This window comes from Dendropsophus ebraccatus, chromosome 5 (genome assembly GCF_027789765.1).
Source record: "Dendropsophus ebraccatus isolate aDenEbr1 chromosome 5, aDenEbr1.pat, whole genome shotgun sequence".
NCBI classification, from domain to species: domain Eukaryota; kingdom Metazoa; phylum Chordata; class Amphibia; order Anura; family Hylidae; genus Dendropsophus; species Dendropsophus ebraccatus.
In genome coordinates, this window is record NC_091458.1 from 161,201,180 (window position 1) to 161,216,495 (window position 15,316).

The following is a 15,316-nucleotide window of genomic DNA, read 5'->3' on the forward strand; positions in this document are numbered from 1 at the left end:
ACGTGACCTATAGATCCTGATAATGAATGAGAAACGTCCCCTATACATGCTGATAATCAGCGATAGGGAAAGGACGTCTACAATAGGGTAAAAAGGAAGAAACGATAATTATTCATACATCATTTACAACTTTCTCTTTGGGGTGTACATCATCCAAGACCGGCTGTAACATAGTTATAAGGCCCAGCTCCTCCCCCTCATATCACTGCACACATTTCCTGCAATGTACAAGAGGTAATCATGGAAACATTTTACTTTTTTCTGTTAAAATATTATTAGATTTATTATTTTCTTTAGTGCCCCAAGATGACGTTCCCCCTAGCCTCCTGCCCCCAAGATGACGTTCCCCCTAGCCTCCTGCCCCCAAGATGACGTTCCCCCTAGCCTCCTGCCCCCTAGATGACGTCCCTCTTGCCCCCTAGATGACGTCCCTCTTGCCTCCTAGATGACGTCCCTCTTGCCCCCTAGATGACGTCCCTCTTGCCCCCTAGATGACGTCCCTCTTGCCTCTTGCCCCCTAGATGACGTCCCTCTTGCCTCTTGCCCCCTAGATGACGTCCCTCTTGCCTCTTGCCCCCTAGATGACGTCCCTCTTGCCTTTTGCCCCCTAGATGACGTCCCCCCTAGCCTCTTGCCCCCTAGATGACGTTCCCCCTAGCCTCTTGCCCCCTAGATGACGTCTCCCCTAGCCTCTTGCCCCCTAGATGACGTCCCCCCTAGCCGATGTCCCCCCTAGCCTCTTGCCCCCCCTAGATGACGTCCCCCCTAGCCTCTTGCCCCCTAGGCGATGTCCCCCCTTGCCTTTTGCCCCCTAGATGACACCCCCCCAGCCTTTGCCAAGCTGTCAATCACGGTTGTGTGGTCACATGACACAGGACTCTATATATCCCATATTCCCAATAGAAGACATGATCTACATCTCAGTATATAAATGGTGGAACGACGAAGGCCCCGGCTCTAATGGGGACACGTCATATACACGCCTCTCTCTATGTACATGTAGTTCTTCCTGCTCCATTGCAGTCATTGAAAATTAAAGGATTTATTCTTTGATCTAGAAAGTCGGTTCTTTCTCCTCTTCTCCCCCTGAACACTCCTGGCATTTACAGGGGGGCATCCACTTGGTAACACAACCTCTTGGGTCACTACTGGGTTAAAATTACAAGTGTTACAATCATTTTCTGCCCCCCTGCCACCAGTGTCACCATCATCATCATCGGATGGAACCAGCAGGCAGCCGTCTTGTCCTCTCGTATCGGGGCTGAGTCTCTGACAGTCACTGTCAAAGAGTTCGGGAGTACAATAGATGGTGACGTCCTCGCACTCGTCCTCGGATATCACAGTAACGGAGATCTCTGCTTTTTCTAACGTAGTAGGAAGAGGATCTGAGTTGTCTCGGAACAGAGGAACCACATTGCCCACCCTCTCCCCACCGTCTCCAGCTGAGGCCGGAGGGAGTCTGTGACATGGCGCTGAGCTTCTTCCCTCAGGTACCTCGCAGTCACTTGTATCCTCAGGTTCAGGGTTCTGGGGGGAGTTTCTCCTTGAAGACGATGGGAGAGGAGTGGAGGTGAGCGGACTGCTGAGGAAGAAGGAATAGAAAGACGACTTCTGCTTCGAGAGGTTTAGTTTCTGCTTCTCAGACTTCTCTGTCGCTTGATTTTTGGTGGGATATGTTCTTCTTCTTCTAGAATTTGTATTTTTAGATCCTCGTCCTCTAAAAGCTTTAAAATCACCTAATGAAAGATGAAACGAGAACAGTCCTGATCATAACAATCAGCAGGCAGAAGGGTATACAAGAGAGTATACAAGCGAGAGCTGCCCAACCCTGACGGCACTTGGCTTCCTCCCATACACAAGTCCCTCATAGGATGATGAACCTTACGGAAACCCCCAATCCCCACAGTCTAACTCCCTGTGATTAAAAAATAAATAAATATTTTTATATATATATATATAATTAAAATTAAAAAAATTCTCAAGTCTTCCAGTACTTACCAGCTGCTGTATGTCCTGCAGGAAGTGGTGTATTCTTACCAGTCTGACACAGTGCTCTCTGCTGCCACCTCTGTCCATGTCAGGAACTGTCCAGAGCAGGAGAGGTTTTCTATGGGGATTTGCTGCTGCTCTGGACAGTTCCTGACATGGACAGAGGTGGCAGCAGAGAGCACTGTGTCAGACTGGAGAGAATACACCGCTTCCTGCAGGACATACAGCAGCTAATAAGTACTGGAAGACTAGAGTTTTTTAAATAGAAGTAAATTACAAATCTATATAACTTTCTGGCACCAGTTAATTTGACAAAAAAAACAAAACAACAACCGGTTCCTGGAGGGAGGGGGTATCCATAATGAGAAATAGTGCATCCCCCCTATTCTTTCCTTGCATAGTGGGGCACCCCGCTGAGCAGGTCTCACTCACACCTGCATGGGGCAGCGTAGCTAGTTGGTCACATGACTGTGTACGGGATAACAGAGGATTCAGCAATGTCTTCTCATCAGTGAATGGGAGTCCCAACGCTCGGACCGTCACTGATCATCAAGTATTGCCGTATCTTTGCTATAGGCCAGCACTTTATGAGATTATAAAAAACCCCTTTAAGCAATCAGTGTTCATCAGACGGACGTGATCAATATACAAGAAGGTCTTCATACAAACCTTTCTGTTTTCTTCTGTTCTCGTCATCAGATTGTGTCTCATCAGAACTAGAGAGAATGGTGATGACATGTGGTGGGGGGGTGCGGAGCGGGGTGGACGGGGACCCTTCTGTGGTCTGTAAGATGCTACAAGAGGGGTGAACAGAGACGTCCAGCAATGAAGAACTGATGAAGCTATCCTTGTTGGAGGGAGAAGGCTCCTGCGGACGTGCGTCATCACCGGCCGCACTCGCTACCTGGACTCGCTGCTGCTGCTGATCCTTAGAGAAAATTGATAAAGACTCCAGGGCGCTGCTAAAATTGGAATGATGCTGGACAAGCTGCCGCACCCATTTGGACAGTCCTGCAAAACAATGCAAACATTAAAGGGGTATTGCTTTTGATTTGTTGCAGCCCATGACGAGACTAACAATTCCTACCATACTTCTTATCATCTATTCAGTCTTCTTCCCCCAGTTCTCAGCTGCTGCTTTCTTCTGAAGACACAAAAATCTGTGTGCGCTTTTCTCTCTGTCTCCCCCCCCTCCCTTCTGAGATGGCTGATGTAAACAAGTCCCTGGCAGGCTGTATCTGCAACATTGTGGCTTCTTTGCAATGCTGGGAGGGTTATTCTGAGGTCAAGTTGCTGATAAACTCACTGAGATTTCTAGTTGGGCGTTACAAAGTTGCAGATTGGGACTAGTTTACAGAAGGGGGGGGGGGGAGACGGAGAGAAAAGCTCAGAGGAAATTATAATGTTACAAGGCAAGGAAACTAGGATTCACCCCGTTCTCTTCACTATCGTGGAATAGCGCTGACTGATAGGAGGTCTGTCCGATTGTTAGAGGAGAAGAGAAAGCCGTGTACACAGGCAAAGACTGCAGCTACAGGGGACCTCGCGGACATCATCTGCTCCTATCTAATCATGGTTTTATTACACGCCCGGAGAGCCTCCTTAACCCTACTCTGACATTCACGGCTGTTATTGTAGCGGCGTCTAGTAGAATTCTTATTCCATTCGCTGCTTTTATTGCACAGTCCCTATTATTTAGGAATATATAGAAAAGCCGGTCTCGTCATTATCCAGGTTTATTTTGTAGGGATTTGTAGGATTTTATGTTTGTGTATAAATGTGGTGTAGTATATAGTATACAGGAAATAGCTGAATACCTCGAGGGCCGGGCTCACACTGCGTTTTTTTGCAATTCGTTTTTTTCACCTGTTTTATGCAAAAGAAGGATGAAAAGAAGGATGCATGAGTGTGCGTCAGTTCTGATCTGTTTTTCCATTGACTTCCATTTTTTTTTAAAACGATAAAAAAACAGATCAAAATACATTAGTTTTTTTTTGTTTTAGCGTAAACAAAAATGTGTTCGGTCCGTGGTTTTGACCTGATTTGGGAAAAGACGGATGGACACAAATGCATTCGTGTTTTGCATAAAACAGATGAAAAAACTGATTGCAAAATCGCAGTGTGACCCCCGTCTAAGATGGACCCCCCCCCCTGCTGTCTTATTCGCCAGCCACCGCACAAAATCAAACTATAAACTATATTTCAGCTTTTCATTACAGGACGTTGTATGTTTTAGCGTGACGCATGCTGTCAGTCGGAGCGCACGGTCATGCACGATGGATGGATTTTTAGCATGGAATCTGAGCTCCCCCTACTGGCCATACACTAGAAGTGTAACAATCCAACCTAAAAGCTTCTGTTATTGTTTCCATCTCATTACTTGTCCACTTGCGACCATTTTTTTGGCTGCGCCGGCGGAGGATTTAGGGATTTGCACAGCGGTGCTGCCTTAATAAATTAGACTTCTAAAGTGTTTAGCTGAGAACCGTGAAACAAACTCAATGACTGCGTGCGACATGTTCAGCGCAGTGTTTTCCCTGTGGTCATTACTGACTACATGAAGTCAACGCCAGCACGAAGAGCGAAACCTGAAGAGGAATATTACAGAGCCGCGTCTGCACTTCATCATCTCTCCGTGTAGCACCTGTTCACCAAGTTCATAAAAAACTAAACGTTCCTATAAAAGAGGCGACTCCGCGGTCCGACGTACAAGAATGTGGAACGTCTGACTGCATTGGCTTTTACTATGGCACCGGTCAACTGACCAAGAGAAGGTTCCGGAATTTTACACACAGTCACTATGAAACCGTTCCAGGCGGCACAAGGCGCCGCACCAGTAATTTAAGTAGATTAGTAAATTGCCGTTTATAAGAGTTTCTCTACATTTCCAGGATCAGAACGTCGGGAACGTCATCAGCTGAGGGAACGGACATCAGACACAAAGGCTCAGACCTCTTGCTAGTTGATCACTACACCCTACATATAAATGACATAGGGGATTCAGATCTAGGGTGACCATGTAAGTCGGGAGAAACGTCTGCTGTATACCTCCGGCACAGGGTTACAGGATACAGGTACAGGCAGCCAGTGAGATTCATCACCCAGAATTCATGGAATACAGTGCTCTAGACTTTATTTTCTTATAGTGATCCTGTCCCCCCCCCCCCATACTCTGTTCTGTTCTGTCTGTGTCGTCCTTCTGCTCAAAAATCGATTTAAGTCATCAGTGAACAGTGTCACCTAGGCGGGGCTTCACGGCAGTTGGGTCCCCTCTCCTATATAGGCAGTGTCACCTAGGCGGGGCTTCACAGCAGTTGGGTCCCCTCTCCTATATGCACAGTGTCACCTAGGTGGGGCTTCAAGGCAGTTGGGTCCCCTCTCCTATATAGACAGTGTCACCTAGGCAGGGCTTCACAGCACTTGGGTCCCCTCTCCTATATGGACAGTGTCATCTAGGCGGGGCTTCACAGCACTTGGGTCCTCTCTCCTATATGGACAGTGTCATCTAGGCGGGGCTTCACAGCACTTGGGTCCTCTCTCCAATATAGACAGTGTAACCTAGGTGGGTCTTCACAGCAGTTGGGTCCCCCCTTCTATATGGTCAGTGTCACCTAGGTGGGTCTTCACAGCAGTTAGGCCCCCTCTCCTATAGGGACAGTTTCACCTAGGTGGGGCTTCACACCAGTTGGGCCCCCCTCTCCTATACGGACAGTGTCACCTAGGCGGGGCGTCACAGCAGTTGGGTCCCCTCTCCTATATAGACAGTGTCACCTAGGCAGTGCTTCAAGGCAGTTGGGTCCCCCTCTCCTATATAGACAGTGTCACCTAGGCGGGGCTTCACAGCAGTTGGGTCCCCCCTTCTATATGGACAGTGTCACCTAGGTGGAGCTTTACGGTAGTTGGGTCCTCTCTCCTATATGGACAGTGTCATCTAGGCGGGGCTTCACAGCAGTTGGGTCCCCTCTCCTATATAGACAGTGTCACCTAGGTTGGGTTTCACAGCAGTTGGGTCCCCCCCTTCTATATGGACAGTGTCACCTAGGTGGGTCTTTACAGCAATTAGGCCCCCTCTCCTATAAGGACAGTTTTACCTAGGTGGGGCTTCACAGCAGGTGGGGCCCAACTACTTATGGACAAGGTCACCTAGGCGGGGCTTCAAGGCAGATGGGTCCCCTGTCCTATATAGACAGTGTCACCTAGGCGGTGCTTTAAGGCAGTTGGGTCCCGTCTCCTATATAGACAGTGATACCTAGGGGGTGCTTCAAGGCAGTTGGGTCCCCTCTCCTATATAGACAGTGTCATCTAGGCGGGGCTTCACAGCAGTTGGGTCCCCCTTCTATATGGACAGTGTCACCTAGGCGGGGCTACATGGCAGTTGGGTCCCCTCTTCTATATGGACAGTGTGACCTAGGCGGGGCTTCACAGCAGTTGGGTCCCCCTTCTATATGGACAGTGTCACCTAGGCGGGGCTTCACAGCAGTTGGGTCCCCCTTCTATATGGACAGTGTCACCTAGGCGGGGCTACATGGCAGTTGGGTCCCCTCTTCTATATGGACAGTGTGACCTAGGTGGGCCCTGTGAAGCCATGCCCAGGTGACACTGTTAACCAATGATGTGAAGCGAGAGTAAGGGCGGTGACAGTACCATTTTAAGATGTACAGTCTAGTACTAGCCAAACTAGCCTCCGAGAGGCTAATAGAGTACTATGGACCTGCCAATGTGCACACACTGGGAACTATTGCCTGTGTACATACCTAATGTGAAATGAATACCCACATAGGCTATTTATTCAGTTTCCCATGTGTGCCAGAACACAGTAGAGTCCATGCCCTGCAGCACATACAGCAGCTGACACTGGAAGGATTATATTTTTAAAGTAGAAGTCATATACAAATCTACATAACTTTATGGCACCAGTTGACCTGAATTCTTCCCCCAGTGTACCCCTTTAGGACACAATAGCAAATCCAACCGTTTACCCCAATGTAGTGATGTGATATAAATCTGCAGAATAGTCTATCTATATCCCCCTCTTATACTCACCAGTTATATACTTTGGATTACACCTGAAACGGTCATCAACTAGAATCAGTGCGCCCCAATCGTTTTTATGCCGAATACACCTGAAAAAAAAATCATAGAAAACTATAAAGGACGGTTGTATCAGATATGATGTGTAATGGCCGAGTATAAAGAGAACGCTACACAGCATGATCCAATGTGAGCAGGGAAAGTATTACATGTCCTGCACGTATGTCTGCCAAATCATCAGTCATAAGTGGGGAACATGAGAAAACGGAATAGAACAGGTCCAAATACAGCAAGAAAAATGGTGGAGGGTGGGAGGTATAAAAGGAAAGACCTGAGGATATAATCTGTATAGTCTGGAGGAAGAAGGGAAAGGAGGACATGATGGAAACCTTTATATATGTTACAGGAGGAAGAAGGGAAAGGAGGACATGATGGAAACCTTTATATATGTTACAGGAGGAAGAAGGGAAAGGGAGGACATGATGGAAACCTTTATATATGTTACAGGAGGAAGAAGGGAAAGGAGGACATGATGGAAACCTTTATATATGTTACAGGAGGAAGAAGGGAAAGGGAGGACATGATGGAAACCTTTATATATGTTACAGGAGGAAGAAGGAAAAGGGAGGACATGATGGAAGCCTTTATATATGTTACAGGAGGAAGAAGGGAAAGGGGGGACATGATGGAAACCTTTATATATGTTACAGGAGGAAGAAGGGAAAGGGAGGACATGATGGAAACCTTTATATATGTTACAGGAGGAAGAAGGGAAAGGGGGGACATGATGGAAACCTTTATATATATATATGTTACAGGAGGGAAGAAGGGAAAGGGGGACATGATGGAAACCTTTATATATGTTATAGGAAGAAGGGAAAGGAGGACATGATGGAAACCTTTATATATGTTATAGGAAGAAGGGAAAGGGAGGACATGATGGAAACCTTTATATATGTTACAGGAGGAAGAAGGGAAAGGGGGGACATGATGGAAACCGTTATATATACTACTGGAGGAAGAAGGGAAATGAGAACATGATGGAAACCTTTATATATGTTACAGGAGGAAGAAGGGAAAGGGAGGACATGATGGAAACCTTTATATATGTTACAAGAGGAAGAAGGGAAAGGGGGGACATGATGGAAACCTTTATATATGTGAAAGGAGGAAGAAGGGAAAGGGGGGACATGATGGAAACCTTTATATATGTGAAAGGACTAAATATTACAAGAGGATGCAGTGAGAAGTTACTGGGGGAAACATTAGAAGGAACGTGAGAAAATATTACTTTAATGAAAGAGTAGTAGATGCTTGGAGTAAACTTCCAGCAGATGTGGTTGGTAAATCTACAACAACAGAATGTAACCTGCCTGGTATATACATCTGTGGTGACCCCCATTGTGGAGGCGACACGGTCGATCACTTGCCAGATGGTGAGGTGTGATGCCAGTCCTATGGTGGTAGGCTGAGATACAGCCGGGCCCAGTGATCGTATGTGGTGACGCCAGTTGGGCACACAGGTATGGTGGCACACCTGCTTTTATTTTAACCTATACCTTGTTCGGAGTGGAATAGTGACCCACCCGGACTATTGGCACTGCCACCCACAGAAAGGGGAGATGACCCAAGGATGGTGTATACTGTGTTGGTGCTTGATGAGGAATCACAGAGTTTCTCTATCATAAATATAATCCTTTTTAGGGTACGTTCACACGTACCAGATCCGCAGAAGATCTGTGTTTAGAAGGAGTGGTACAGCTGTGCTGACTGAGCTGCATGCTGAGAAGTATGAAAGAGGATCAGAAGAGTAGAGAGGAGTATGTCAAGAGAGTCCCAACCCAAGTACTACTGTGTTCTGACGGAACTTTGGAGGTAGAAATAGAAGAATATTTGTGACGAGACAGAATACTTGTGCCTGTGTTTTGACTCTTTGGTTTTTGCACCACCTATTGCCCACCAGTGTCAAGTGACCCGTCCTAGAGGGTGACACAAGCCCCAGACCTTGTTACCTGGGATGAGCGGCATGCTGAAGGTTCCCTGCTTACACCCGCGCTGTGAGATAGAGTTCATAGGCTTCTAGCAACTTTGCTCTATCCGGATCAGTTCCTTACTTTCTTTATGGATACTGTCCTGCACTGTATCTCTTCTTGTCCACGGCGTGGGTTGAGATAATCCCTGACTTGTCCTCTCTAGTGAAGGTTTAACACTGCTCAGTGGAGTTTCTTGAGAAGAAACTGTAAATAGCTGCATGTGCTCTGGTCTACATCTAGACTGCACAACTTAGACTGGGGACCTGGCAGGGGCCAAGGCCCAACTGGACCGCTGTAGAGAGCATTCTGGCTTGTGTCCTTCCTCTACAGAGTCTAACGGCAAAAGACCGCACACTGCCTCTACCCATGTGACTTCCTTCCTACAGCCCCTGTAAGGTGTGCTGTGAGTGGGTGAGGAGTGCATATGTGAGAAGTAAAGAGAGATGATAGATGATAAGAAGAAAGAACTCTCATTGGCGTACAGATCCATGTAACACACAAACAAACAATAACCCCTTAGGTACTACAGCTGTGCAATAACTGAATACACATACTTGGAATAGTGACATATTGTGGCAAAACTCTGGTAGTACTACATCACCACTTACACAAAAAGTACAGGCTTTTATGAAGGGTGTAACCAATAGCGACACCTGTGGTGGGACACCACACATCTCTGGATTATCGGTGGACATTGAAGAAAACATAGAACGTTTGTGAGGACTCAGATAGGTAAGTATATCATCAGGGCGGATTCTTATTATTGGATCTGTCTGCCCGGGCCCTTTGTTCTCTTTGAGGGGAATTTCAGCTAATCCTACGGTCCTGCTGGGTGAAGAGCACGGCCGATTATCGGATGTCGGATTACCGGACGTCTGCGCAGTTCCTGTGCCCTCGCTGTAAAGTTTCCTCGGTCGGGCGCTTTCTGCATGGAGGAGCATGTGCGGAGGGTCGGGGACGTGCCAGATTCAGGCCTTTTCTGCTTCTGTTCTCATAAATCTTAGTAGACATGTTGCTCCCACGTTGTGGCCACTCTCGGTCGCTGTCAGCATCTATCAGATTTTGGTGAAGGATCTCTTCAAGGGAAAGGTCACTTGTCTGTAGTGACTTGCTTTTGCTGTGCATGGCCTTTCACTGACGTTCTGGAAGGTGAATAAAGCTGAAGTGCCGGGATTTTTCCCTCTCTCTCTTTCTCTCTCTCTCTCTCTTTCCTTTGTGTTACTTGAGCATCTCGAGTCAGATGACACAATGAGGAATCCCATCCGCTATGTGTTATAGTTCAGCGCAGTGCGTCTAATCGATACTCACAAGAAACTGAACTAAAGTGATTAGTACTGAGGTGACGGACGTCTGTAGTCTCCAGAATAAACGTATTAACTAATTACACTGGTCAACAGCCAAAAAGATTCCGACATGAAAACAGTTGATCTTAACTAATTTTAGGGGCTGAGATCGAAAATGATGTTCAAATTTTGAAATTGGCTTTAATGTCCAAGATAGACGCACTTTCTATACTTCTCACAGCCTGTGATACAATAGTAGGAAACGTTTTCATCATCAGTATTGCATCATCAGTATTACATCATCAGCTGGTATATTGCATCATCTTAGAATGACCAATAGTTATGGTATAAGGCTAGGTTCACACTGCGTTTTTGCTATCCGTGTTTTTCATCCGTTTTATGCGATAGGAGATAGATAGATAGATAGATAGATAGATAGGAGATAGATAGGAGATAGATAGATAGATAGATAGATAGATAGATAGATAGATAGATAGGAGATAGATAGATAGATAGATAGGAGATAGATAGGAGATAGATAGATAGATAGATAGATAGATAGGTAGATAGATAGATAGGAGATAGATAGATAGGAGATAGGTAGATAGATAGATAGATAGATAGGAGATAGATAGATAGATAGATAGATAGATAGATAGGAGATAGATAGATAGGAGATAGGTAGATAGATAGATAGATAGATAGATAGATAGATAGGAGATAGATAGATAGATAGATAGGAGATAGATAGGAGATAGATAGATAGATAGATAGATAGATAGATAGATAGATAGGAGATAGATAGATAGGAGATAGGTAGATAGATAGATAGATAGATAGATAGATAGATAGATAGATAGATAGGAGATAGATAGATAGATAGGAGATAGATAGATAGATAGGAGATAGATAGGAGATAGATAGATAGATAGGAGATAGATAGATAGATAGATAGGAGATAGATAGGAGATAGATAGATAGATAGATAGATAGATAGATAGATAGATAGATAGATAGATAGGAGATAGATAGATAGATAATAGATAGGAGATAGATAGATAGATAGATAGATAGATAGATAGATAGATAGATAGATAGATAGGAGATAGATAGATAGGAGATAGATAGATAGATAGATAGATAGATAGATAGATAGATAGGAGATAGATAGGAGATAGATAGATAGATAGATAGGAGATAGATAGGAGATAGATAGATAGATAGATAGATAGATAGATAGATAGATAGATAGGAGATAGATAGATAGATAATAGATAGGAGATAGATAGATAGATAGATAGATAGATAGATAGATAGATAGATAGATAGGAGATAGATAGATAGATAGGAGATAGATAGATAGATAGATAGATAGGAGATAGATAGGAGATAGGTAGATAGATAGGAGATAGATAGATAGGAGATAGATAGATAGATAGGAGATAGATAGATAGGAGATAGATAGATAGATAGATAGATAGATAGGAGATAGATAGATAGGAGATAGATAGATAGATAGGAGATAGATAGATAGATAGATAGGAGATAGATAGATAGATAGATAGGAGATAGATAGATAGATAGATAGATAGATAGATAGATAGATAGATAGATAGGAGATAGATAGATAGATAGATAGATAGGAGATAGATAGATAGGAGATAGATAGATAGGAGATAGGAGATAGATAGGAGATCAGTCTGGCCGTCCCCAGGCGTCTGTGGCAGATAATAGCCTGGCAGTAAATAATTAATAACTGGTCAACAAATTTTCAAAAGTTGTTTGGTTCAGAAATAAAATTCTCCATTTCTTAATGATTTTTCTGTGCTGAATTCAGATATCACAAGGAAAAATGTGAATTGTCTCTAGTTTCTATGATATCGGAGAGTTCTCATGTTACTGTTCTGTGAATTGTATAGAATCCAGTATAATAGCCGACAGATTTATTACTTCTGCATCATAAGGAAGCGCGGTTACTGCTCATAAACTCCTGAAATATATTCCTAGGAAACTTAGTTCTATCTGAAATCACCTACAATTTACAGGCAGATTCAAGAATTGTTACAAATTAATTCTGTTTATAGACCTCTGGGATGTCGCTCCTTATTCACTGGCGTCTCTGTGCATTTACACCTGTCTTTTGTTCTCATACATGGGATTGTCTCTGATAACTGTCCAACACTAATCTGCCAGCATTGATGGCTTCCATTTACCCCCATACCATAGGCTAGGTTCACACTGCATTTTTGCTATCCATGTTTTTCATCCGTTTTTTGCAAAAAACAGATGAAAAACGGATGCATTTGTGTGCATCTGTTTTGATCCATTTTTCCATTGACTTCCAGTATAAAAATAAAAACTGATCGAAGTGGATCAGTTTTTTTTAACTGACACAAAAGTGTCAGTTATTTTTTTTAGGCTATGTTCACACTCTGTATCTGTGCGGCTGTATTTTTTATGCGGCTGGAAATGTGCGGCTGAAACTACGGCCGTGGGAAAAAATAGACATGCGGCTGAAAACATACGGTCATTTACTTGGAAATCTGGTTCAACTAAAAATAAGAAATAAAATCTTAAGAAAGTGATGGAAACACCTCTGGGTGCATCTGGGAAAGCAGGGAAGCAGTTTACAGGAATCGCTATTACCGGGGTTTGCGATCCTCTGCACTAATGCCGATGTCTCTCATGGTTAATATATTGAATTAATAAAACACATTTTCTTTGTAATAAAGTCCCTTTCGTTGTTCAATAATTAAATTTAAACGAATCCATCATTTTGCAATTAAATATACTGTTAAAATAAATATATATATAAATAAATGTATATTTATATATATATATTTATTTTTTGACAGTATATTGAATTGCACAATGATGGGTTCATTTAAATTAAATTATTGAACAACGAAACTGAATTTATTTCAACGAAAATGTGTTTTATTAATTAAATATTAATTAGTACAGGAAGCTCCATAAGCCGTTAATTCATATTGCCGGTAATAGAGCTTTCTGTACTAATCATCACTTTACTTTACTCAAAACATCAAATGTTTCTTCTAATTATGTTATCACAATAACATTATTAGAAGAAACATTTAGAATTATATGTGCGCTCAGCTGATTGGCTGATCGGCTCAGCGCACATATAATGAGCGGGTCCGCAGTACAGTGACTTCATTGTGCTGCGGACCAGCGAAGAGGACACATCGGGGTGAGTATAGAGCTCTCCCCACCCCCTCCCCAGCACTGCACCCATCCCAGCAAGGAAGGGGGGTCACTTAACCCCTTCCTTGCTGGGATGGGTGCAGTCTGACATCAGTCTGGCCCCCAAGGGGTTAAGGGGGATGCAATACATCCTCCCTTAACCCCTTGGGGGTCAGACTGTAAGCAGCGATCTGTAAAGATGCTGCATACTGTAAGGAGCACAACACCGCTCACAATGATGGGTGTTGTGCTCCTGTTTGTGTGTTTTTTGTGTGTTTCTCCCTTTTTGTTTTTCAGATATCGGTATCCTGGGGATTACGTCGGATTCCGTGGACTACGTCGATGACCAGCGGTTGTTTGTTGTTTTTTTTTAATAAAATGGTCAATGAGGGGTGTGGGGGTGTTTTTATTTGAATAAGAAAATTTTTTAACTTGTGTCTTGTCTTTATTTCTTTACTTTATAGACTTAGTAGTGGAAGCCGTCTAATAGACGGAATCCATTACTAAGTCGGGGCCTAGTGTTAGCCGGTATAAAATGGCTAACACTAACCCCCTATTATTACCCCAGTACCCAATGCCACCAGGGGTACTGGGAAGAGCCGGGTGCCAGTGGTCCCGGAGCGTCAATATTGGCGCTCCTGGACGGGGCGGCAGCAGGCTGGTAAGATTTAGGCTGGGGAGGGCCTAAACCAATGGCTCTTCCCACCCTGGTGTTACCAGGCTGCTGTCGTTTGGTTTTTAACCCGGCTGGTTATAAAAATAGGGGGGACCCTATGCGGGTTTTTTTTTTTTAAATAAATAAATAATTAAAAAAAACCGCATAGGGTCCCCCTATTTTTACAATGTAGGCGGTTTTGGGCGAATAAACCACATTTTTTTCACTACTTTGGAGTGCCACAGTGATTCCTATATTGTATATCTCCTATCTATCTATCTATCTATCTATCTCCTATCTATCTATCTATCTATCTATCTATCTATCTCCTATCTATCATCTATCTATCTATCTATCTCCTATCTATCTATCTATCTCCTATCTATCTATCTCCTATCTATCTCCTATCTATCTCCTATCTATCTCCTATCTATCTATCTCCTATCTATCTATCTATCTATCTATCTATCTCTCTCCTATCTATCTTCTATCTATCTATCTATCTATCTATCTCCTATCTATCTATCTATCTATCTATCTATCTATCTATCTATCTATCTCCTATCCATCTATCTATCTATCTCCTATCTCCTATCTATCTCCTATCTATCTATCTATCTATCTATCTATCTATCTATCTCCTATCTATCTATCTATCTCCTATCTATCTATCTCCTATCTATCTCCTATCTATCGATCTATCTATCTATCTACCTATCTATCTATCTATCTATCTCTCTATCTATCTATCTCCTATCTATCTATCTATCTCCTATCTATCTATCTATCTATCTATCTATCTCCTATCTATCTATCCATCTATCTATCTATCTATCTATCTATCTATCTATCTCCTATCTATCTCCTATCTATCTATCTATCTATCTATCTATCTATCTATCTATCTATCTATCTATCTATCTATCTCCTATCTATCTATCTATCTCCTATCTATCTATCTATCTCTCTATCTATCTATCTCTCTATCTATACTGTGGAAATGAGTGGCACTACAGGTCTCAGCGATGCGGGTGCTCGTTGGCTTGGTTCTGACCACGAACCTTTGATCCAGATAGAAAGTGATGACCAGCGGCACACCAGTTGTGTGAAAACAAAACGTG

General features: G+C 43.5%; 1 protein-coding gene across 2 annotated transcripts in view; it reads right to left on the bottom strand.

Annotated features, from left to right (window-relative positions):
• Window positions 1-827: 827 nt before the first annotated feature.
• The window catches only part of BRIP1 (BRCA1 interacting DNA helicase 1), a 176,841-nt gene continuing 162,352 nt past the window's right edge, over window positions 828-15,316 (bottom strand). For both annotated transcript variants that reach the window (XM_069972725.1, XM_069972726.1), the window contains exons 18-20: window positions 7,033-7,112; window positions 2,659-3,000; window positions 828-1,736 (exon numbers count right to left, since the gene is read on the bottom strand). In XM_069972725.1, the coding sequence (XP_069828826.1) occupies window positions 1,024-1,736; window positions 2,659-3,000; window positions 7,033-7,112 (1,135 nt within the window). In that variant the 3' untranslated portion in view covers window positions 828-1,023. The remainder of the gene's footprint in view (window positions 1,737-2,658; window positions 3,001-7,032; window positions 7,113-15,316) is intronic.